The sequence below is a fragment of the Bombina bombina genome, chromosome 1, assembly GCF_027579735.1.
Source record: "Bombina bombina isolate aBomBom1 chromosome 1, aBomBom1.pri, whole genome shotgun sequence".
Classification (NCBI taxonomy): domain Eukaryota; kingdom Metazoa; phylum Chordata; class Amphibia; order Anura; family Bombinatoridae; genus Bombina; species Bombina bombina.
Genome location: NC_069499.1, coordinates 1,120,469,420 through 1,120,493,837, shown reverse-complemented (window position 1 = coordinate 1,120,493,837; position 24,418 = coordinate 1,120,469,420). Strand labels below are relative to the sequence as shown.

The 24,418-nt window shown below is 38.1% G+C and overlaps 1 protein-coding gene across 4 annotated transcripts in view; it reads left to right on the top strand.

Moving 5' to 3' along the window:
• Nucleotides 1-24,418, top strand: part of LOC128645248 (E3 ubiquitin-protein ligase TRIM11) — a 114,334-nt gene that overhangs the window by 64,294 nt on the left and 25,622 nt on the right. For all 4 annotated transcript variants that reach the window (XM_053698107.1, XM_053698116.1, XM_053698090.1 and 1 more), the window contains exon 3: nt 16,415-16,504. In XM_053698107.1, coding sequence (XP_053554082.1) covers nt 16,454-16,504 — 51 coding nt within the window. In that variant the 5' untranslated portion in view covers nt 16,415-16,453. The remainder of the gene's footprint in view (nt 1-16,414; nt 16,505-24,418) is intronic.

Sequence of the window (24,418 nt, the reverse complement as noted above, 5' to 3'; positions counted from 1 at the left end):
GGGACATTAATGGGTGCAGGTAAGCAACACATTCAATGTGTAGGGCAAATCTCAGATGCTGTCGGTAACTGGAGCCCCAGCAGATCCAAGTGGTGGAGAAGCTGGCAATTATACTGCAGCGCAACCTACACGCTATGAGCTTCTAAAGTAACACCCTAGTCACTCTGCTTACCCCTGTTGTCAATGGCAAACTCAATAGCCGACTTTTCCTCATAGCATATTGCTCCTCTTTGACTGACGCTCACTTCAGCTTATTTCAACTCCACGCTGTATGTATCCACGTCTACGTACGTTTCACACTATCAGGGCTTCATTCGGGCTTCGCTTGAGATCATTTGATATAATGAACGGCACCAGACAGGGGTGTTTTCGATCCCCTCTCTTATTCACTTTAGTAGTAGAGCCTTTGACTACTAAGATAAGACATAGCACAGATTTACATGGCCTGTTAATACATTACTCTCTGCACAAACTAGCTCCGTTCCAGGTAATTTTTCCATATTTATCTCGGACCTCGAACAATCCTTACCATATCTATTCAATATCTTAAAATAATTCAGAAGAATATCCTATTATAAAATCAATTATACAAAGACAGATGCCTATGCACTGGGATTATCCCTCTCACAATTACTGCAATTACTTTACCCTTTCAAATTGGCCACTGAACGGTTAAAACATTTAGGAATTTTTAGTTGCATGATCCTAAGGTTGTTATATCTGTGAATTATGAGTCTCTCCTGTGGGAATTTAGAAAATTAACTACTAAATGGTCATTCTCAGAGATCTCATGAATAGGGAGGGTGATGACATACAATCTCTAGTGTTGTTATTATCACATCCTATTCCTCTCATATTAACACTATGCAAATATTCATGACCAAACTACTTTTTTGTCACATATGATATAGACACATATTATACACCCCATTTCACAGATTGTCGATTTTCATCTCATACTGATCACAAACCAAACATCATAGGTGTTCTCACAATTGCTTATTTTTTTTATTCATTAGACACAGACGGCCAGATTACGAGTTTTGCGTTAGAAGCTGTGCGGTGCTAACGAGCAGTTTTTTCTCACCGATCACTTACCTGCAGCGCTGGTATTACAGGTTTTTACAAACCAGGCGTTAAAAGGCAAGAAGTGAGTGTTGAGCAAAATTGTGCTCCTTACCGCACTTCAATACCAGCGCTGCTTAAGTCAGCGGTGAGCTGGTCGTACGTGCTCGTGCACGATTTCCCCATAGACATCAATGGGGAGAGCTGGCTGAGAAAAAGTCTAACACCTGCAAAAAAGCAGCGTAAAGCTCAGTAACGCAGCCCCATTGATTCCTATGGGGAAATAAAATGTATGTTTACACCTAACACCCTAACATGAACCCCGAGTCTAAACACCCCTAATCTTACACTTATTAACCCCTAATCTGCTGCCCCCGACATTGTCGCCACCTACATTATATTTTTTAACCCCTAATCTACTGCTCCGGACATCGCCGCCACTATAATAAACATATTAACCCCTAAACCGCCGCACTCTCGCCTCGCAAACATTTGTTAAATATTATTAACCCCTAATCTTCTGTCACTAACATCGCTGCCACCTACCTACATTTATTAACCCCTAATCTGCCACCCCCAACGTCGCCACCACTATACTAAATGTATTAACCCCTAAACCTAAGTCTAACCCTAACACCCCCTAACTTTAATATAATTACATTAAATCTAAATAAAAATTAATATTATTACCTAACGGCTAGATTTAGAGTTTTGTCGGTAAAGACCCGCGTAGCTAATGCAGTTTTTTTTTCCTACTGCTGCTTCCAAACAACGCTGGTATTTAGAGTTGTCAAGGGGCCTGCGTTAGGCTCCAAAAAGGGAGCGTTGAGCCGAATTTACCTTCAACCCTCAATACCAGCGTTGCTTCCCCCATAGGAAACAATGGGGCAGTTTGGGCTGAAAAAAAACCTAACACCTGCAAAAAAGCAGCCTTCAGCTCCTAACGCAGCCCCATTGTTTCCTATGGGGAAACACTTTCTAAGTTTAATTAACCCCTAATCTGCCGCTCCGGACACCGCCGCCACCTACATTATCCCTATGAACCCCTAATCTACTGCCCCCAACATCGCCGACACCTACATAATATTTATTAACCCCTAATCTGCCCCCCCAACGTCACTGCCACCTAACTTCAAGTATTAAAGTATTAACCCCTAATCTGCCGACCGGACCTCGCCGCTACTATAATAAATGTATTAACCCCTAAAGCTAAGTCTAACCCTAACACCCCCCTAAATTAAATATAATTTTAATCTAACTAAATAAATTAACTCTTATTAACTAAAGTATTCCTATTTAAAACTAAATATTTACCTGTAAAATAAACCCTTATATAGCTACTATATAACAAATAATTATATTGTAGCTATTTTAGGATTTATATTTATTTTACAGGCAACGTTGTATTTATTTTAATTAGGTACAATAGCTATTTAATAGTTATTAACTATTTAATAGATACCTAGTTAAAATAATTACAAAATTACCTGTAAAATAAATCCTAACCTAAGTTACAATTAAACACTACACTATCATTAAATTAATTAAATAAATTAGCTACCAATACCTACAATTAAATAAACTAAACTAAATTACAAAAAAAACAAAACACTAAATTACAGAAAATAAAAAAATATTACAAGAATTTTAAACTAATTACACCTAATCTAAGCCCCCTAATAAAATAAAAAAAACAAAATAATAAAAGTCCCTACCCTATTCTACATTACAAAGTAATCAGCTCTTTTACCAGCCCTTAAAAGGGCTTTTTGCGGGGTATGCCCCAAAGTAATCAGCTCTTTTGCCTGTAAAAAAAAAATACAACCCCCCAACATTAAAACCCACCACCCACATACCCCTACTCTAACCCACCCAAACCCCCTTAAATAAACCTAACAGTACCCCCCTGAAGATCTCCCTACCTTGAGTCGTCTTCACCCAGCCGGGCCGAAGTCTTCATCCGATGGGGCAGAAGAGGACATCCAGACCGGCAGAAGTCTTCATCCTATCCGGGCAGAAGAGGACATCCGGACCAGCAGACATCTTCATCCAAGCGGCATCTTCTATCTTCATCCATCCGGAGCGGAGCCTACTCACTGAATGAAGGTTCCTATAAATGACGTCATCCAAGATGGCGTCCCTCGAATTCCGATTGGCTGATAGGATTCTATCAGCCAATCGGAATTAAGGTAGGAAAAATCTGATTGGCTGATTCAATCAGCCAATTAGATTCAAGTTCAATCCGATTGGCTGATCCAATCAGTCAATCAGATTGAGCTTGCATTCTATTGGCTGATCAGAACAACCAATAGAATGCGAGCTCAATCTGATTGGCTGATTGGATCAGCCAATCGTATTGAACTTGAATCTGATTGGCTGATTGAATCAGCCAATCAGATTTTTCCTACCTTAATTCCGATTGGCTGATAGAATCCTATCAGCCAATCGGAATTCGAGGGACGCCATCTTGGATGACGTCATTTAAAGGAACCTTCATTCGGCGAGTAGGCATCGGTTGAAGAGAATAGATCCGCGTCGGCTGAGAAGAAGATGGCTCCGCTCCGGATGGATGAAGATAGAAGATGCCGCTTGGATGAAGATGTCTGCCGGTCCGGATGTCCTCTTCTACCCGGATAGGATGAAGACTTCTGCCGGTCTGGATGTCCTCTTCTGCCCCATCGGATGAAAACTTCGGCTCGGCTGGGTGAAGATGACTCAAGGTAGGGAGATCTTCAGGGGGGTAGTGTTAGGTTTATTTAAGGGGGGTTTGGGTGGGTTAGAGTAGGGGTATGTGGGTGGTGGGTTTTAATGTTGGGGGGGTTGTATTTTTTTTTACAGGCAAAAGAGCTGATTACTTTGGGGCATGCCCCGCAAAAAGCCCTTTTAAGGGCTGGTAAAAGAGCTGATTACTTTGTAATGTAGAATAGGGTAGGGACTTTTATTATTTTGTTTTTTTTAATTTTATTAAGGGGATTAGATTAGGTGTAATTAGTTTAAAATTCTTGTAATATTTTTTTATTTCCTGTAATTTAGTGTTTGTTTTTTTTTTTTAATTTAGTTTAGTTTATTTAATTGTATTTAATTGTAGGTATTGGTAGCTAATTTATTTAATTAATTTAATGATAGTGTAGTGTTAGATTTAATTGTAACTTAGGTTAGGATTTATTTTACAGGTAATTTTGTAATTATTTTAACTAGGTAGCTATTAAATAGTTAATAACTATTTAATAGCTATTGTACCTAGTTAAAATAAAAACAAAGTTGCCTGTAAAATAAAAATAAATCCTAAAATAGCTACAATACAATTATTCGTTATATTGTAGCTATATTAGGGTTTATTTTACAGGTAAGTATTTAGTTTTAAATAGGAATACTTTAGTTATTAAGAGTTAATTTATTTTGTTAGATTAAAATTATATTTAATTTAGGGGGGTGTTAGGGTTAGACTTAGCTTTAGGGGTTAATACATTTATTATAGAGGTCCGGTCGGCAGATTAGGGGTTAATACTTGAAGTTAGGTGGCGGCGACGTTGGGGGGGGGCAGATTAGGAGTTAATAAATATTATGTAGGTGTCGGCGATGTTAGGGGCAGCAGATTAGGGGTTCATAGGGACAATGTAGGTGGCGTCGCTCTGCGGTCGGCAGATTAGGGGTTAAAAATATTTATTATAGTGGCGGCGATGTGGGGGGACCTCGGTTTAGGGGTACATAGGTAGTTTATGGGTGTTGGTGTACTTTAGAGCACAGTAGTTAAGAGCTTTATATTCACGCGTTAGCCCATAAAGCTCTTAACTACTGACTTTTTTTTGCGGTTGAAGTCTTGTCGGTAGAGCGTCTACCGCTCACTTCTCCCAAGACTCCAAATACCGGTGTTAGGTAGATCCCATAGAAAAGATAGGATACGCAATTGGCGTAAGGGGATCTGTGGTAGCCTGGAATCGTGGTAGGGAAGTGAGCGGTAGACCTGTACCTGCCTGACTCTAAATACCAGCGGGTGGCCAAAAGCAGCGTTAGGACCCCTTAACGCTGCTTTTGACGGCTAACGCAGAACTCTAAATCTAGGCGTAAATAATTCCTATTTAAAACTAAATACTTACCTGTAAAATAAACCCTAAGCTAGCTACAATATAACTAATAGTTACATTGTAGCTAGCTTAGGGTTTATTTTTATTTTACAGGCAAGTTTGTATTTATTTTAACTAGGTAGAATAGTTACTAAATAGTTATTAACTATTTACTAGCTACCTAGCTAAAATAAATACAAAAGTACCTGTAAAATAAAACATAACCTAAGTTACACTAACACCTAACACTACGCTACAATTAAATAAATGACATAAATTAAATACAATTAAATTAATACAATTAAATAAATTAAATAAAATTAGCTAAATAACACTAAATTACAGAAAATAAAAAACAAATTACAGATATTTAAACTAATTACACCTATCAAAAAAAGCTCCCCCAAAATAAAAAAAAACCCTAGCCTAAACTAAATTGCCAATAGCCCTTAAAAGGGCCTTTTGCGGGGCAGTGCCCCAAAGTAATCAGCTCTTTTACCTGTAAAAAAAAAATACAAACACCTCCCAACAGTAAAACCCACCACTCACACAACAAACCCCCCAAATAAAAACCTAATCTAAAAGAAACTAAGCTCCCCATTGCCCTGAAAAGGGCATTTGGATGGGCATTGCATTAAAAAAAGGGCAGTTAGCTCTTTTGCGGCCCAAAGCCCTAACCTAAAAATAAAACCCACCCAATACACCCTTAAAAAAACCTAACACTAACCCCCTGAAAATCGACTTATTGTTCTGAAGACCGGACATCCATCCTCAAGGAAGCAGCAGAAGTCTTCATCCAAGCCAGGCGAAGTGGTCCTCCAGATGGGCAGAAGTCTTTATCCAGACGGCATCTTCTATCTGCATCCATCCGACGCAGAGCGGCTCCATCTTCAAGACATCCGATGTGGAGCATCCTCTTCATCCGGAGTCTTCTTACTGAATGAAGGTTCCTTTAAATGATGTCATCCAAGATGGCGTCCCTTAGATTCCGATTGGCTGATAGAATTCTATCTTGGATTAAGTCATTTAAAGGAACCTTCATTTAGTAAGAAGACTCCGGATGAAGAGGATGCTCCGCGTTGGAAGTTTTGAAGATGAAGCCGCTCAGTGTCGGATGGATGAAGATAGAAGATGCCGCCTGGATGAAGACTTCTGCCCATCTGGAGGACCACTTCTCCCGGCTTGGATGAAGACTTCTCCCGGCTTCGTTGAGGACTTCGCCCGTTTGGATGAAGACTTCTGCCTCTTCCTTGAGGATGGATGTCCGGTCTTCAGAACAGTAAGTCAATCTTCAGGGGGCTAGTGTTTTTTTAAGGGTGTATTGGGTGGGTTTTATTTTTAGGTTAGGGCTTTGGGCCGCAAAAGAGCTAACTGCCCTTTTAAGGGCAATGCCCATCCAAATGCCCTTTTCAGGGCAATGGGGAGCTTAGGTTTTTTAGATTAGGTTTTTATTTGGGGGGTTTGTTGTGTGGGTGGTGGGTTTTACTGTTGGGGGGTGTTTGTATTTTTTTTTTTTACAGGTAAAAGAGCTGATTACTTTGGGGCAATGCCCAGCAAAACGCCATTTTAAGAGCTATTGATAGTTTAGTTTAGGCTAGGGTTTTTTTTTTTATTTTGGGGGGCTTTTTTATTTTGATAGGGCTATTAGATTAGGTGTAATTAGTTTAAAGATCTGTAATTTGTTTTTTTATTTTCTGTAATTTAGTGTTTTTTTTGTGATTTAGCTAATTTAATTTATTTAATTGTATTTAATTTAGATCATTTATTTAATTGTAGGGTTAGGTTAGGTGTTAGTGTAACTTAGGTTAGGTTTTATTTTACAGGTCAATTTGTCTTTATTTTAGCTAGGTAGTTATTAAATAGTTAATAACTATTTAATAACGATTCTACCTAGTTAAAATAAATACAAACTTGCCTGTAAACCCTAAGCTAGATACAATGTAACTATTAGTTATATTGTAGCTAGCTTAGGATTTATTTTATAGGTAAGTATTTAGTTTTAAATAGAAATAATGTAGTTAATGATAGGAATTTTATTTAGATTTATTTAAATTATATTTAAGTTAGGGGGTGTTAGGGTTAGACTTAGATTTAGGGGTTAATACATTTAATATAGTGGCTGCAACGTTGTGGACGGCAGGTTAGGGGTTAATAAATGTAGGTAGGTGGCGGCAATGTTAGGGATAGCAGATTAGGGGTTAATATTATTTAACTAGTGTTTGCGAGGCGGGAGGGCGGCGGTTTAGGGGTTAATATGTTTATTATAGTGGCGGTGATATCGGGAGCGGCAGATTAGGGGTTAATAATTTTATTTTAGTGTTTGCGATGCGGGAGGGCCTCGGTTTAGGGGTTAATAGGTAGCTTATGGGTGTTAGTGTACTTTTTAGCACTTTAGTTATGAGTTTTATGCTACAGCGTTATACCATAAAACTCTTAAGTACTGACTTTAGAATGTGTTATGGATCTTGGAGGTAGAGGGTGTAGCGCTCACTTTTTGGCCTCCCAGGACAGACTCGCAATACCGGCGTTATGGAAGTCCCATAGAAAAAAGGGTTTACAAAGTTTACGTAAGTCTTTTTTCGGTAAGGCCAAAGAAGTGTGCAGTGCCCCTAAACCTGCAAGACTCGTAATAGCAACGGTCGTAAAAAAGCAGCGTTAACCTGTTAACGCTACTTTTTTACCTTAACGCACAACTCGTAATCTAGCCGTTGGTTTCTTCGTTCTTGTGTTTTTTTCATTATTATTATTATTTTTTATTATTTCTTTTTTATAAACTAGCTAGCATTTAGAACATTTCAGATGAGGTTTTAATAGCGTTATTCACATTTCATTCCATATGCCAATACTTTACTTAAAATAGTATTTATCCTAATAGTCTCCTGCACTAGACTATATTGAAGAATTTATACCCATAAGAGTTTAGTAGAACTTCTGCCCACGATGATACTTGCAAAGAGTTACAGCGTAATTTTGACATGCTGGTATACACCACCTTAACGACCAGTATCATACATCAGTGATGACTGACAAAATCCTTACCCGTTTGGAAAATAGGAGGCGGTACTTCTGGTATTTGTCAGAGTTTAAATCCCCTCAAGATCGGTGGCTCGCCACCCTTGAGAAAGCCTGTAATGGTGAAACGCATCTGTGTATGGAGACGCTTTTTAATAGTTGTTGAGACCACAGAACCTTGCCTTATTTAGTATTAACTTAAATTAATATTGTTGGTTACCGCATGTAGCGGCACTGAGTTGGGTTAAATGAGCTGATTGCTTAATTGGGCTGATTTTACTTCATTCTGTTACGTGCATATCTAACAGTTCATCGGTGGCAGATATACACCATATAGCGGCTTGTGCACTTACCCTAGGCACTCACTCACGCTAATAGCAGGGAAAGGGGCAGTTTTTACTGTATCCTTGATAAACCGATACTGGCGCATTAGCCATTTTAAATGTTTGTGTTTGTTAATACACAGTGGGAACAGCTGAGATGATATTAAGACAGAGTACTGGCAAACTAATGTTATATTAGACACCCTACCAGGCCATTCACGTAGGGGAAGTTTGATATGCTGACATACGAAACAGCAACAGTGTTTCAGTCTATAGAATTAGACACAGTGTTTTCACTCATGCTAGTTAATATACATACGCCAGATACATTAGGTGACTGACAACAAATACATGCATGCCAAGAAACAGGGAATAAAGAAGTATTAACTGTATTCCTGATAAGACCTATATAGGTACATGCACTATTTTGGAGTGATTTACACACTGTATAAGTAAGTATTCACCAATATAGAGTGTGGACAGCAGCAATGCTGGTTTGGTATTGTTCATCCGGCAGTTAACCTTTACTCTAGTATATTTTACTAGCAGATCACTCTGTCAGGTCACTGACGCTGGGATATTCCCACAAGCTGATATAACTAGCAGCAACAATGGTGCAATAAACAGAGCATGTTATATAACATCTAGTTATCCATTACTTCGTGTGTTTAAGCACTACACTCAATATAATGTTTACCGCTCATGCTATTTTCTGTATATTCATGCCAATCCTTTTTGGAAGATATCAGGTTACTGACAGCTAATAATCGGTTGTAGTTATATAGCACTCTCTTCCATGTAGGTTTTATACCACCGTAGTTACATGAGCCATTTTCGACATTCGCTCACATATATTTGCCCCCCATTATACCTTTTAGATATACATTATAGATGCAGCTCACAACCCTGAGCATGTTTCTACCTTAGGGACGTATTCCCATTTAGGTGGCAGGTTCGCTTATTTACCACGTATACCCTGTGTCATAGCTATCTGTATATACAAGAAGGCAAATACAAAACAAAGTCTTAGCACCAAGACGACAATTCATTAATAATACCAACTTGGAGCTTCGGTATGCTGCTCTTCCGCAGCCTTGTTTGTCAATTAGAATCCGTTACTCGTGACAATAAACCAACAGACAGTCAGTACTCAGGGAGTGTCTTAGGTCACAAAAAAGTTATCTTGCACACTGTAATCTGACTTTACCAGTGAGCTGTCTTGAGCATCCATACGATGCATCTGTTCTCCATGGTCGATTTACAGGAGCTGTCCGGAAAGCAGTCTGCTTCGCTTCTCTCAGGTTGCCCCAATCTATCTTTGCCTCCGGCTTGTCTCTGCTCCCTCCGTCAACCACGGGCAGTAGCTGATGACGTCATCTGTGAACTTTGCCTCCCTCTCTCATAGTACTCTGTGCTGTTAGGGCATAGAAGGTCACCGGCTCCCAGGGTCTGATAACGATCTTCTTTAGTGCCTGTGCTCACTTGCCCCCAATTCAAAAGTGAATTAAACGAAAGGAAAAATAGGAGCACCAGGCAATTCCATAGGTAAAATATAACTTTTATTTAGCTCGCAGCAGCTTTCAGCAACATTGCTTTAAAAACTGTAATAACATCACAGCATTCAAGGGTAGAGTTCCTGCATACGCATTTTGGCATTCACCGTACTCATAGCTCCTATTTTTTCTTTTGTTCAGATTATTAGTTACCAAAGGAGTTTATTGTTTGGTCTCACTCCTTTTATGCATTTTTAAACATTGTTCTACCCATTTTTATACATTAAATTAAAAGTTATGTTTTATGTACATTTCCCTATCATTTTATGCCTCTATAGTCTGGGCATAGAGTGCTAGAGTTGCATTCTTTCAGTGGATTTCTTCTTTATCCACACATTTTTTTGAAGTTACTAATACTACCTATTATTATAAAGCTGCTATGTTGTCAAATATTGTTGCTTGGGGTGCTGTGACAGACTAGTCCTGATGGCAACACTTAGCATAGCACAAGCATTATTGCCAGCAAATTTAAATTTAGTTGACTTAATTTGGGTTCCCAAAGGGAGTAAATAGTTAAACTGTGTCTTAGGAACTAGAGAGAGGTACGACATAATAAGTAAGCGTCACCTTACCGTTCCCTAGCCCATTCAATTAGAGGTATACTGTTTTGTCTCCTTGATTCACAACCAAACAGGTAGAATACATTTGGTTTTCAAGAAGTACAAAACATATATAAGAGACAACTTAATACTCTCTGCCACTGATCTCCCTGGCTCCAATATCCCTAAACAGTTACATTATGAATTTTTCAGGTTGATTACCATGCTTTATGTCCTGGGGTTTTCCAACAAAGGGTCTCTGTGCCCTAAAACAGTGGGAGAGGAGATTTTAAACTCCCCCTCATTTGTAAAGTCTCACTCCACAAGGGACTGGGGGAGATGGGGATCATTTGTTGGGATATAGTACAAATCCATCAGATATTTTCCCACAGGCCGGCAATCTGCTGGAGAGGTTGTGAACAAAGAGGGACATAAATTCATATCTGGTAGGAATGTCATAAATTATAATTGTTATGGATTCAAATAGCTATATTACTAGGGAAGATTGACTTTATACACAATTTGCGGGATTATACAGCACTTTTTCATTTAGGTCTAAATAAATTGCATAACCCGGCTAGGGTTCTCTATTTTTACATACTTCTTACAATAATATTAGACCTTGGTTGAGAGAAACTCATATCTGTTTGCAGATGGTGTTGGATATAGTTCTATGTATTAGAAGGATGGATGAATTTTTTTTAAAGGCTGTTTGGCCCTCCACAGCTTGGTTTGATATGTATTATAGATGATCTAAAATTAATCTGAGTATAAATACTTTAAGATGTTGATACATTGTTTATTGATATAACCAATCTTCATTGTTTATTAATGCATATCTGGACCCATTAGTGGTCCTGTTATTCAGAGGAGGCTTCCTCTGAGTGTATAACATTATTAAACTGGGTTGCCGATTAGTTATAACTAAAGCTTCTTTTTGTAATATTAGGTCTTTCTGCCATTATTGGTTGCCCTATTTCTCTTACTTTGGTTATGCCAATGTTATAATATGCATTTATTTGTATGCATTTGCTACCTCAATAAAAAAATAAAAAATAAACAGTGTGACTTAACTAGATATTAGAAAACCATTTAAGGAGGGCTACTGAATGGTAAATAGTCTAGGAAATAAAACTTACAAGGAAATATTTTGTGACTTCAATACGTATAGCTCAGAGGAGAAGAGAAGAGGGAATATAGCTACATTTCCTCACCAGCAGCACCACAACCTTAAATTGTAGCATGGCCAGCCACAGCTACTGCGGCCCACCAGGGCCAATCCAGCCTTAATAATGATGATGAATATGTATGTACCAATAAATACAATATATAAGGATAATCATCATTTATACCCTTATAATGAACACCAGCTATGAAATCTGTCAGTAGAAATAAGTACTCAGTGACAGATCATGAGACTGTTGCATGTTTTCCCTGTTTCCTCACAACTGGAAGAAATATGGCTTTTAAAGGGACATTCTAAGGCAAGGATGACAAGCTATAATTCCTTAGAGCATGTATTTGAATTAGTGACTCTAGATAACTCTCGGCTAGATTACGAGTTTTGCGTTATGGCTCATAACGCTGCTTTTTCACTACCGCTGCTATAACGAGTCTTGTAGGTATAGCGGTACGGCACACTTTTTTGGCCGTAACGCAACGTAACTACCGCACCTTTCAAAAAGTCCTTTTTCAACTGGACTTCCATAGCGCCAGTATTATGAGTTTTGCCTGGGAGGCCAAAAAGTGAGCGGTACAGCCCATACTGACAAGATTCGTACCGCCATCTAAAGGCAGTAGTTATGGGTTTTGCCACAAACCTGCAGCATAAAACTCATAACTAAAGAGTTACAAAGTACACTAACACCCATAAACTACCTATTAACCCCTAAACCGAGGCCCTCCCGCATCGCAAACACTATAATAAAATGATTAACCCCTAATCTGCCGCTCCGGACATCGTCGCCACTATAATAAACATATTAACCCCTAAACTGCCGCACTCCCGCTTCACAAACACTAGTTAAATATTATTAACCCCTAATCTGCCACCCCAACATCACCGCTGCCAACTATACTAAAGTTATTAACCCCTAAACCTAAGTCTAACCCTAACACCCCTAACTTTAATATCATTAAAATAAATCTAAATAAAAATTACTATCATTAACTAAATAATTCCTATTTAAAACTAAATACTTACCTGTAAAATAAACCCTAAGCTAGCTACAATATAACTAATAGTTACATTGTAGCTATCTTAGGTTTTATTTTTATTTCACAGCTAAGTTTGTATTTATTTTAACTAGGTAGATTAGTTAGTAAATAGTTATTAACTATTTACTAACTACCTAGTTAAAATAAATACAAATGTACCTGTGAAATAAAATCTAGCCTGTCTTACACAAACACCTAACATTACACTACAATTAAATAAATTACATTAATTAAATACAATTAACTAAATTACAAAAAAAAATAAACACTAAATTACACAAAATAAAAAAGAAATGATCAAATATTTAAACTAATTACACCTAATCTAATAGCCCTATCAAAAAAAGCCCCCCAAAATAAAAAAAAAAACCCTAGCCTAAACTAAACTGCCAATAGCCCTTAAAAGGGCCTTTTGCGGGGCATTGCCCCAAAGAAATCAGCTCTTTTACCTGTAAAAATGAATACAAACAACCTCCCCAACAGTAAAACCCACCACCCACACAACCAAAACCCCCACATAAAATCCTATCTAAAAAACCTAAGCTTCCCATTGCCCTGAAAAGGGCATTTGAATAGGCATTGCCCTTAAAAGGGCATTTAGCTCTTTTTTTTGCCCAAACTCCTAATCTAAAAATAAAGCCCACCCAATAAACCCTTAAAGGACCAGTCAACACATTAGATTTGCATAATCAACAAATGCAAAATAACAAGACAATACAATAGCACTTAGTCTGAACTTCAAATGAGTAATAGATTTTTTTATAACACATTTCAAAGTTATGTCTATTTCCACTCCCCCTGTACCATGTGATAGCAATCAGCCAATCACAAATGCATATACGTATAGTCTGTGAATTCTTGCACATGCTCAGTAGGATCTGGTGATTCAAAAATTGTAAATATAAAAGACTGTGCACATTTTTTTAATAGAAGTAAATTGGAAAGTTGTTTAAAATTACATGCTGTATCTGAATCATGAAAATTTAATTTAACCTGAGTGACCCTTTAAAAAACACTAACCCCCGAAGATCCAGTTACAGTTTTTGAAGATCAGACATCCATCCTCATCAAGCCAGGAGAAGTCTTCATCCAAGCAGGCAGAAGTCCTCAACGAAGCCGGGAGAAGTCTTCATCCAAGCGGCAAGATGTCGTCCTCCAGGCAGGCAGAAGTCTTCATCCAGACGGCATTGTCTATCTTCATCCTTCCGACGCGGAGCGGCTCCATCTTCAAGACATCCAGCGCGGAGCATCCTCTTCATATGATCCCAGCCGTACACTGAAGGTTCCTTTAAATGACGTCATCCAAGATGGCATCCCTTGAATTCCAATTGGCTGATAGAATTCTATCAGCCAATCGGAATTAAAGGTTAAAAAATCCTATGCAAGCTCAATCCTATTGGCTGATTGCATCAGCCAATAGGATTTTTTCACCTTTAATTCCTATTGGCTGATAGAATTCTATCAGCCAATCAGAAATTCAAGGGACGCCATCTTGGATGACGTCATTTAAAGGAACCTTCAGTGTACGGCTGGGACCATATGAAGAGGATGCTCCGCGCCGGATGTCTTGAAGATGGAGCCATTCCGCGTTGGAAGGATTAAGATAGAAGATGCTGTCTGGATGAAGACTTCGGCCCGCCTGGAGGACGACTTCTTGCCGCTTGGATGAAGACTCCTCCCGGCTTCGTTGAGGACTTCTGCCCGCTTGGATGAAGACTTCTCCCGGCTTGATGAAGATGGATGTCCGGTCTTCAAAAACTGTAAGTGGATCTTCGGGGATTAGTGTTAGGTTTTTTTTAAGGGTTTATTGGGTGAGTTTTATTTTTAGATTAGGGGTTTGGGCAAAGAAAAAGAGCGAAATGCCCTTTTAAGGGCAATGCCCATCCAAATGCCCTTTTCAGGGCAATGGGGAGCTTAGGTTTTTTAGATAGGATTTTATTTGGGGGTTTGGTTGTGTGGGTTGTGGGTTTTACTGTTGGGGGGGTTGTTTGTATTTTTTTTTACAGGTAAAAGAGCTGATTTCATTGGGGCAATGCCCCGCAAAAGGCCCTTTTAAGGGATATTGGCAGTTTAGTTTAGGCTTTTTTGTTTTGATAGGGCTATTAGAATAGGTATAATTAGTTTAAATATTTGATAATTTCTTCTTTATTTTGTGTAATTTAGTGTTTATTTTTTTGTAATTTAGTTAATTGTATTTAATTAATGTAATTTATTTAATTGTAGTGTAATGTTAGGTGTTAGTGTAAGACAGGTTAGGTTTTATTTTACAGGTAAATTTGTATTTATTTTAACTAGGTAGTTAGTAAATAGTTAATAACTATTTACTAACTAATCCACCTAGTTAAAATAAATACAAACTTAGCTGTGAAATAGCAATAAAACCTAAGCTTGCTACAATGTAACTATTAGTTATATTGTAGCTAGCTTAGGGTTTATTTTATAGGTAAGTAGTTTTAAATAGGAATTAGTTAGGTAATGATTGTAAATTTTATTTAGATTTATTTTAATTATATTAAAGTTAGGGTTAGGTTTAGGGGTTAATATATTTATTTAGTGTTAGTGATGTGGAAGGCCAGAGTTTTAGGGGTTAATAACTTTAGTATAGTGGCGACGTTGGGGGCGGCAGATTAGAGGTTAATAAGTGTAATGTATGTAGTGATGACATTGGGGACAGCAGATTAGGGGTTAATAAGTGTAGGTAGGTGGCGGCGATGTCGGGGCGGCAGATTAGGCGTTAATAAGTGTAATGTAGGTGTTGGCGATGTCGGGGGCGGCAGATTAGGAGTTAATAAGTGTAATGTAGGTGTCGGCGATGTTGGGGGCAACAGGTTAGGGGTGTGGTTTATTTTAGGGTGTTAGGTGTAAACATAACTTTTCTTTCTCCATAGGAATCAATGGGGCTGTGTTACGGAGCTTTACGCTTCTTTATTGCAGGTGTTAGGCTTTTTTTTAGCCGGTTCTCACCATTGATGTCTATGGGGAAATCGTGCACAAGCACGTAAAACCAGCTCAAAGCAGCGCTAGTATTTGTGTGCGGTATGGAGCTCTACGCAACCATATTGCCCGCTAACGCAGGTTTTTGGAAAACCTGTAATAGCAGCGCTATTAAAGCTGAGTGGTGGAAATAACTTGCAAATTATTACCGAGCCGCTCATAACGCAAAACTCGTAATCTGGCCGTCTGTGTTTAAACCTGCATTACAATGTCCCTTTTAAAAAAATGCTTTGCAAAAGTATCAGGTTTGTCACAATTGCACTTTCAAAAGGGTCATTAAACACTTTAAGATTGTAATATAAATTATTTAATCATGTTTAGTAAAACAACTTTGTAATATATGTTCATTCTTTATTTTGCGCCCTTTCCTGTGATTTAACTTTGACATTGGGTACTACAAATAAGTCTGTTGAAAAACAATTGCAGCAAACAAGGCGTTAATGTATTTCATTTGTTAGATGCTCCTAGTATGTTAACTTTAATTACAAGGTGCTTGCTGTCCCTTTAAGAAATCATCTCACCCTTGTGTTACACTACATTAAGATTTTATGTATTGATGCTCTAATAATAAAAATTATTGATTTTATATACAATTATTTATACTATATAAAATGATAATAAATGTATTTTTATCCCATATAACAAAGATTCCTTTGAATACAAAAACAAGCGACGGTGAAGCACTCATGGAGTCACCCACATCCACTGAATCTGACCTACTCAAGCAAAATGAACCAGTAAGTATCATGTGAGAAATGAAATTGTGTTTTGTTGTATAACAGCAGAGTATAGCGAATGAACATGCTACACTTAATAATAACGATGTGAACAATTATACTATACAGTAATATATATATATGTTTACTAATGACTACAGCTAGGGAATATAGTTCACTGTACATTAGCATGCAAAGTTTCAATGAATTGATTCTTATTATATGCATCTGACTAACCTGATGTCAGAAATACATAAAGATGCAAATAAAAGCTGGGTATGTTTACAGTTGGTATCTACATATTCATACAATGTTCCTTTATATAGAAGATTACTGGCACAGTCACCTTATATTCATTTAAATTATGCATTACTGTGAAACAAAAAATGTAATTGTGCTGAAATTTGTTATTTTTGTAGCTATTACTACTGACAACAAAACTGCCAAATGTCCTTACATTGGTCAGAGCTCCCTTACTATATGAAGGCAGATGCCTTCTGCCCCCAGCTGCAGTCTCCGCTTTCTAATTTGACAGAGGTGGCCGCAGCTTGCACCAGAGTGTTGGACGTAGGCACTATGTCAACACAGTATGCTAGGCAAAGTACTGTGTGACTTAGTATCTAAATCCAATTGACACAAGGGGTTAAACGTTTAACAGAAAACTTAAACTCTGGCTTTAACCCATTTTTTTGCCAATTTACACACACATATATATATATATATATATATATATATATTTTTTTTTTTTTTTAATTACATATACACACACACATTCATAGAGGAAACAGCACTCAAATATTGGAGAAGCATGGCAATTCTGAAACTAAATTCCACTATTAAAAAAAATATAATTTTATATTTAATTATAATATTCTGTGTGGTGTTTCTTTTTGGAATTTCCATCGGCTAGATTACGAGTTTTGCAGTAAGAGGGGTGCGGTGCTAACTTGCAAGTTATTGTCACCGCTCACTTTCCTACAGCGCTGGTATTACAGGTTTTCATAAACCCGGCGTTAACAGGAAAGAAGTGAGCGTAGAGCAAAATTGTGCTCCATACCGCACTCCAATACCAGCGCTGCTGAAAGCCGTGGTGAGCTGGTTTTACGTGCTCGTGCAAGATTTACCCATTGACATCAATGGGGAGAGCCAGCTGAAAAAAAGCCTAACACCTGCAAAAAAGCTGTGTAAAGCTCCGTAACGCAGCCCCATTAAAGTCTATGGGGAAACTAAATTTATGTTTGCACCTACACCTACACTACATGTTTAAACACTCCTAATCTTACACTTATTAACCCCTAATCTGCCGCCCCGACATCGCCAACACCTACATTATATTTATTAACCCCTAATCTGCCACCCCCAACATCGCCGACACCTACATTATACTTATTAATCCCTAATCTGCCGCCCCTGACATCGCAGACACCTACATTATACTTATTAACCCCTAATCTGCCATCCCCAACATCGCCACCACTATAATAAACATATTAACCCCTCAACCACCATACTCCCGCATCGCAAACACTAGATATTATTAACCCCTAATCTTCCTCCCCTAACATCGCCGCCACCTACCTACATTTACTAACCCCTAATCTGCCACCACCAACATCACCGCCACTATACTAAATTTATTAACCCCTAAACTTAAGTCTAACCCTAACACCCCTTAACTTAAATATAATTCAAATAAATCTAAATAAAAATTCCTATCATTAACTAAATAATTCCTATATAAAACTAAATACTTACCTATAAAATAAACCCTAAGCTAGCTACAATATAACTAATAGTTACATTGTATCTACCTTAGGGCTTATTTTTATTTTACAGGCAAGTTTGTATTTATTTTAACTAGGTAGAATAATTACTAAATAGTTATTAACTATTTACTAACTACCTAGATAAAATAAATACAAATTTACCTGTAAAATAAAACCTAACCTGAGTTACACTAACCACTAACCTTACACAACAATTAAATAAATGACCTAAATTAAATACAATTACCTAAATTACAAAAAAACAAACACTAAATTACACAAAATAAAAAATAAATTATCAGATATTTAAACTAATTACACCTAATCTAATAGCCCTATCAAAATAAAAAAAGCCCCCCCCCCAAAAAAAAAATAAAAAAAAACCTAGACTAAACCAAAATACCAATAGCCCTTAAAAGGCATTGCCCCAAAGAAATCAGCTCTTTTACCTTTAAAAAAAATACAAACATCCGCCTCAACAGTAAAACTCACCACCCACACAACCAACCCCCCAAATAAAATCCTAACTAAAAAAACCTAAGCTCCCCAATGCCCTTAAACAGGGCATTTAGCTCTTTTTCTATTGCCCAAACCCTAATCTAAAACTAAAACCCACCCAATAAACCCTTAAAAAAACCTAACACTAACCCCCGAAGATCCACTTACAGTTTTGAAGACCGGACATCCATCCTCAACAAAGCTGGGAGAAGTCCTCAGCAAAGCGGCAAGAAGTCCTCAATGAAGCCGGGAGAAGTCTTCCTCCAAGCCGGCAGAAGTGGTCCTCCAGACGGGCAGAAGTCTTCATCCATACGGCATCTTCTATTTTTATCCATCCGGCGCAAAGCGGGTCCATCTTCAAGACATCCGGCGCGGAGCCTCCTTTTCAAACGAAGTCTTCTTCCCGAATGAATTTTCCTTTAAGTGACGTCATCCAAGATGGCGTCCCTTGAATTCCGATTGGCTGATAGAATTCTATCAGCCAATCGGAATTAAAGGTGAAAAAATCCTATTGGCTGAAGCAATCAGCCAATAGGATTGAGCTTCAATCCTATTGGCTGATCCAATCAGCCAATAGGATTGAGCTCGCATTATATTGGCTGATTGGAACAGCCAATAGAATGCAAGCTCAATCCTATTGGTTGATTGCATCAGCCAATAGGATTTTTCACCTTTAATTCCGATTGGCTGATAGAATTCTATCAGCCAATCGGAATTCAAGGGACGCCATCTTGGATTACGTCACTTAAAGGAACATTCATTTGGGAAGAAGACTTCGTTTGAAGAGGATGTTCCGTGCCGGATGTCTTGAAGATTGACCCGCTCCGCGCCAGATGGATGAAGATAGAAGATGCCGTCTGGATGAAGACTTCTGCCCGTCTGGAGGACCACTTCTGCCGGCTTGGATGAAGACTTCTCCCGGCGTCGTTGAAGACTTCTTGCCGCTTCGCTGAGGACTTCTCCCAGCTTCGTTGAGGATGGATGTCCGGTCTTCAAAACTGTAAGTGGATCTTCGGGGGTTAGTGTTTGGTTTTTTTAAAGGGACACTGAACCCATTTTTCTTTTCTTTTGTGATTCAGATAGAGCATGCAATTTTAAGCAACTTTCTAATTTACTCCTATTATCAATTTTTCTTCGTTCTCTTGCTATCTTTATTTGAAAAGGAAACTTACAAAGAATGCAGTGGCACCACTTCTTATCATCCAAAAAGTTCCTTTATTGTCACATAGTGGGAGCAGGTTATAGACAGAACAACGTTTCGGGTAATCAACCCTTAGTCATGTTCACATAGGCCTAGATTTGGAGTTTTGCATTAGAAGGGGTGCGTTAGCTACGCGTGCTTTTTTTTGGCCGCACCTTTTAAATACCGCTGGTATTTAGAGTTCACAGAATGGCTGGGTTTTCAGTGCGTTAGGCTCCAAAAAGGGAGCGTAGAGCATAATTTACCACCACTGCAACTCTCAATACCAGCGGTGCTTACGGACGCGGCCATCTTAAAAAACGTGCTCGTGCACGATTCCCCCATAGGAAACAATGGGACAGTTTGAGCTGAAAAAAAACCTAACACCTGCAAAAAAGCAGCGTTCAGCTCTTAACGCAGCCCCATTGTTTCCTATGGGGAAACACTTCCTAAGTCTGCACCTAACACCCTAACATGAACCCCGAGTCTAAACACCCCTAATCTTACACTTATTAACCCCTAATCTGCCGCCCCCGCTATCGCTGACCCCTGCATATTATTTTTAACCCCTAATCTGCCGCTCCGTACACCGCCGCAACATACATTATAGTTATGTACCCCTAATCTGCTGCTATCCCTAACACCGCCGACCCCTATATTATATTTATTAACCCCTAATCTGCCCCCCACAATGTCGCCACCAGCTACCTACAATTATTAACCCCTAATCTGCCGACCGGAACTCACCGCTACTATAATAAAGTTATTAACCCCTAATCCGCCTCACTCCCACCTCAATAACCCTATAAGAAATAGTATTAACCCCTAATCTGCCCTCCCTAACATCGCCAACACCTAACTTCAATTATTAACCCCTAATCTGCCGACCGGACCTCGCCGCTACTCTAATAAATGTATTAACCCCTAAAGCTAAGTCTAACCATAACCCTAACACCCCCCCTAAGTTAAATATAATTTAAATCTAACTAAATAAATTAACTCTTATTAAATAAATTATTCCTATTTAAAGCTAAATACTTACCTGTAAAATAAATCCTAAAATAGCTACAATATAAATTATAATTATATTGTAGCTATATTAGGATTTATATTTATTTTACAGGCAACTTTGTATTTATTTTAACCAGGTACAATAGCTATTAAATAGTTAATAACTATTTAATAGCTACCTAGTTAAAATAATTACAAAATTACCTGTAAAATAAATCCTAACCTAAGTTACAGTTAAACCTAACACTACACTAGCAATAAATGAATTAAATAAAATACCTACAATTATCTACAATTAAACCTAACACTACACTATCAATAAATTAATTAAATACAATACCTACAAATAAATACAATTAAATAAACTAACTAAAGTACAAAAAATAAAAAAGAACTAAGTTACAAAAAATAAAAAAATATTTACAAACATTAGAAAAATATTACAACAATTTTAAACTAATTACACCTACTCTAAGCCCCCTAATAAAATAACAAAGCCCCCCAAAATAAAAAAAATGCCCTACCCTATTCTAAAATTAAAATAGAAAAGCTCTTTTACCTTACCAGCCCTTAAAAGGGCCATTTGCGGGGCATGCCCCAAAGAATTCAGCTCTTTTGCCTGGAAAAAAAACATACAATACCCCCCCCAACATTACAACCCACCACCCACATACCCCTAATCTAACCCAAACCCCCCTTAAATAAACCTAACACTAAGCCCCTGAAGACCTTCCTACCTTATCTTCACCACACCGGGTATCAGCGATAAGTCCAGGCTCTGATGTCTTGATCCAAGCCCAAGCGGGGGGCTGAAGACATCCATCCTCCGGCTGAAGTCTTGATCCAAGCGGGCAGAAGAGGACATCCGGACCAGCAAACATCTTCATCCAGGCGGCATCTTCTATGTTCTTCCATCCGATGACGAGCGGCTGATCTTCAAGACCTCCAGCGCGGATCCATCCTCTTCTTCCGACGACTAGACGACGAATGAAGGTTCCTTTAAGGGATGTCATCCAAGATGGCGTCCCTCGAATTCCGATTGGCTGATAGGATTCTATCAGCCAATCAGAATTAAGGTAGGAAAATTCTGATCCGGATCGACTCTTCTGCCCGGATAGGATGAAGACTTCTGCCCGAAGATGGAATTCTTTAGCCGCCGCTTGGATCCAGACTTCAGCCGGAGGATGGACGTCACTCTTCAGCCCCTGCTTGGGCTTGGATGAAGATTTCGGAGGCTCTTCTGGACCGATCGGGACCCGGTGTGGTGAAGACAAGGTAGGGAGATCTTCAGGGGCTTAGTGTTAGGTTTATTTAACGGGGGTTTGGGTTAGATTAAGGGTATGTGGGTGGTGGGTTGTAATGTTGGGGGGGTATTGTATGATTTTTTTTTACAGGCAAAAGAGCTGAATTCTTTGGGGCATGCCCCGCAAAGGGCCCTTTTAAGGGCTGGTAAGGTAAAAGAGCTTTTCTATTTTAATTTTAGAATAGGGTAGGGCATTTTTTTATTTTGGGGGGCTTTGTTATTTTATTAGGGGGCTTAGAGTAGGTGTAATTAGTTTAAAATTGTTGTAATATTTTTCTAATGTTTGTAAACATTTTTTTATTTTTTGTAACTTAGTTCTTTTTTATTTTTTGTACTTTAGTTAGTTTATTTAATTGTATTTATTTGTAGGTATTGTATTTAATTAATTTATTGATAGTGTAGTGTTAGGTTTAATTGTAGATAATTGTAGGTATTCTATTTAAGTAATTTATCGATAGTGTAGTGTTAGGTTTAATTGTAACTTAGGTTAGGATTTATTTTCCAGGTAATTTTGTAATTATTTTAACTAGGTAGCTATTAAATAGTTATTAACTATTTAATAGCTATTGTACCTGGTTAAAATAATTACAAAGTTGCCTGTAAAATAAATATTAATCCTAAAATAGCTACAATATAATTATTCGTTATATTGTAGCTATATTAGGGTTTATTTTACAGGTAAGTATTTAGCTTTAAATAGGAATAATTTATTTAATAAGAGTTAATTTATTTCGTTAGATTTAAATTATATTTAACTTAGGGGGGTGTTAGTGTTAGGGTTAGACTTAGCTTTAGGGGTTAATACATGTATTATAGTAGCGGTGAGGTCCGGTCGGCAGATTAGGGGTTAATACTTGAAGTTAGGTGTCGGTGAGGTTAGGGAGGGCAGATTAGGGGTTTATACTATTTATTATAGGGTTATTGAGGCGGGAGTGAGGCAGATTAGGGGTTAATAACTTTATTATAGTAGCGGCGAGGTCCGGTCGGCAGATTAGGGGTTAATAAGTGTAGGTAGGTGTCGGCGACGTTGAGGGGGCAGATTAGGGGTTAATAAATATAATATAGGGGTCGGCGGTGTTAGGGGCAGCAGATTAGGGGTACATAAGTATAACGTTGGTGGCGGCGGTGTGCGGTTGGCAAATTAGGGGTTAAAAAAAATTTAATCGAGTGGCGGCGATGTGGGGGGGCCTCGGTTTAGGGGTACATAGGTAGTTTATGGGTGTTAGTGTACTTTAGAGCACAGTAGTTAAGAGCTTTATGAACCGGCGTTAGCCCAAAAAGCTCTTAACTCCTGTTTTTTTTCTGCGGCTGGAGTTTTGTCGTTAGAGTTCTAAAGCTCACTTCAGCCAAGACTTTAAATACCGGCGTTAGAAAGATCCCATTGAAAAGATAGGATACGCAATTGGCGTAGGGGGATCTGCGGTATGGAAAAGTCACGGCTGCACAGTGAGCGTTAGACCCTTTAATGACTGACTCCAAATACCAGCGGGCGGTAAAAACCAGCGTTAGGAGCCTCTAACACTGGTTTTGATGGCTACCGCCAAACTCTAAACCTAGGCGATAGTGTTTGTAAAGCCTAATCACCCTTAAATACCTACAGGGAGGTAAGACCACACCTTTTCACTAAATTACCTAAACATATATGTCTCCTAATCTCTACTGACATCTAGTGGTCTAAACCTATATCAAAAATACAAAAAAATATATACAAAAAGATTTTTTATAAAAACACAGACACATTTGTTGAAAGACAGATCTAAAAAGGCCAGAATACAAAATGCAATGCTAGAAAAGGAAATTTCATATGGTATAAAAAATTATCCATCTCTATAAAAATATAATCAGATCTAATTCCCTATTCATACCATTAGGGGATAAAGTGTCTAACTTATTAATCCAAAATGCTTCACGTTTTTTGAGAAGCAATTCCCTATTGCCACCACGCCTAGGACTCTGTATGTGATCTATTATCTGAAATCTTAATTGTGCAATAGAGTGTCCTTTACTTATAAAATGGTGGGCAACTGGAGCATTCAGATCACCTGTTCTAATCTTAGATTTATGTTGGACTATTCTATCCCTAGCCCTCTGGGTCGTCTCTCCAATATAAATTAGCCCACACGGACACTTAATCAGATATATCACAAAATTAGCATTGCAATTAAAATAACCCTTAA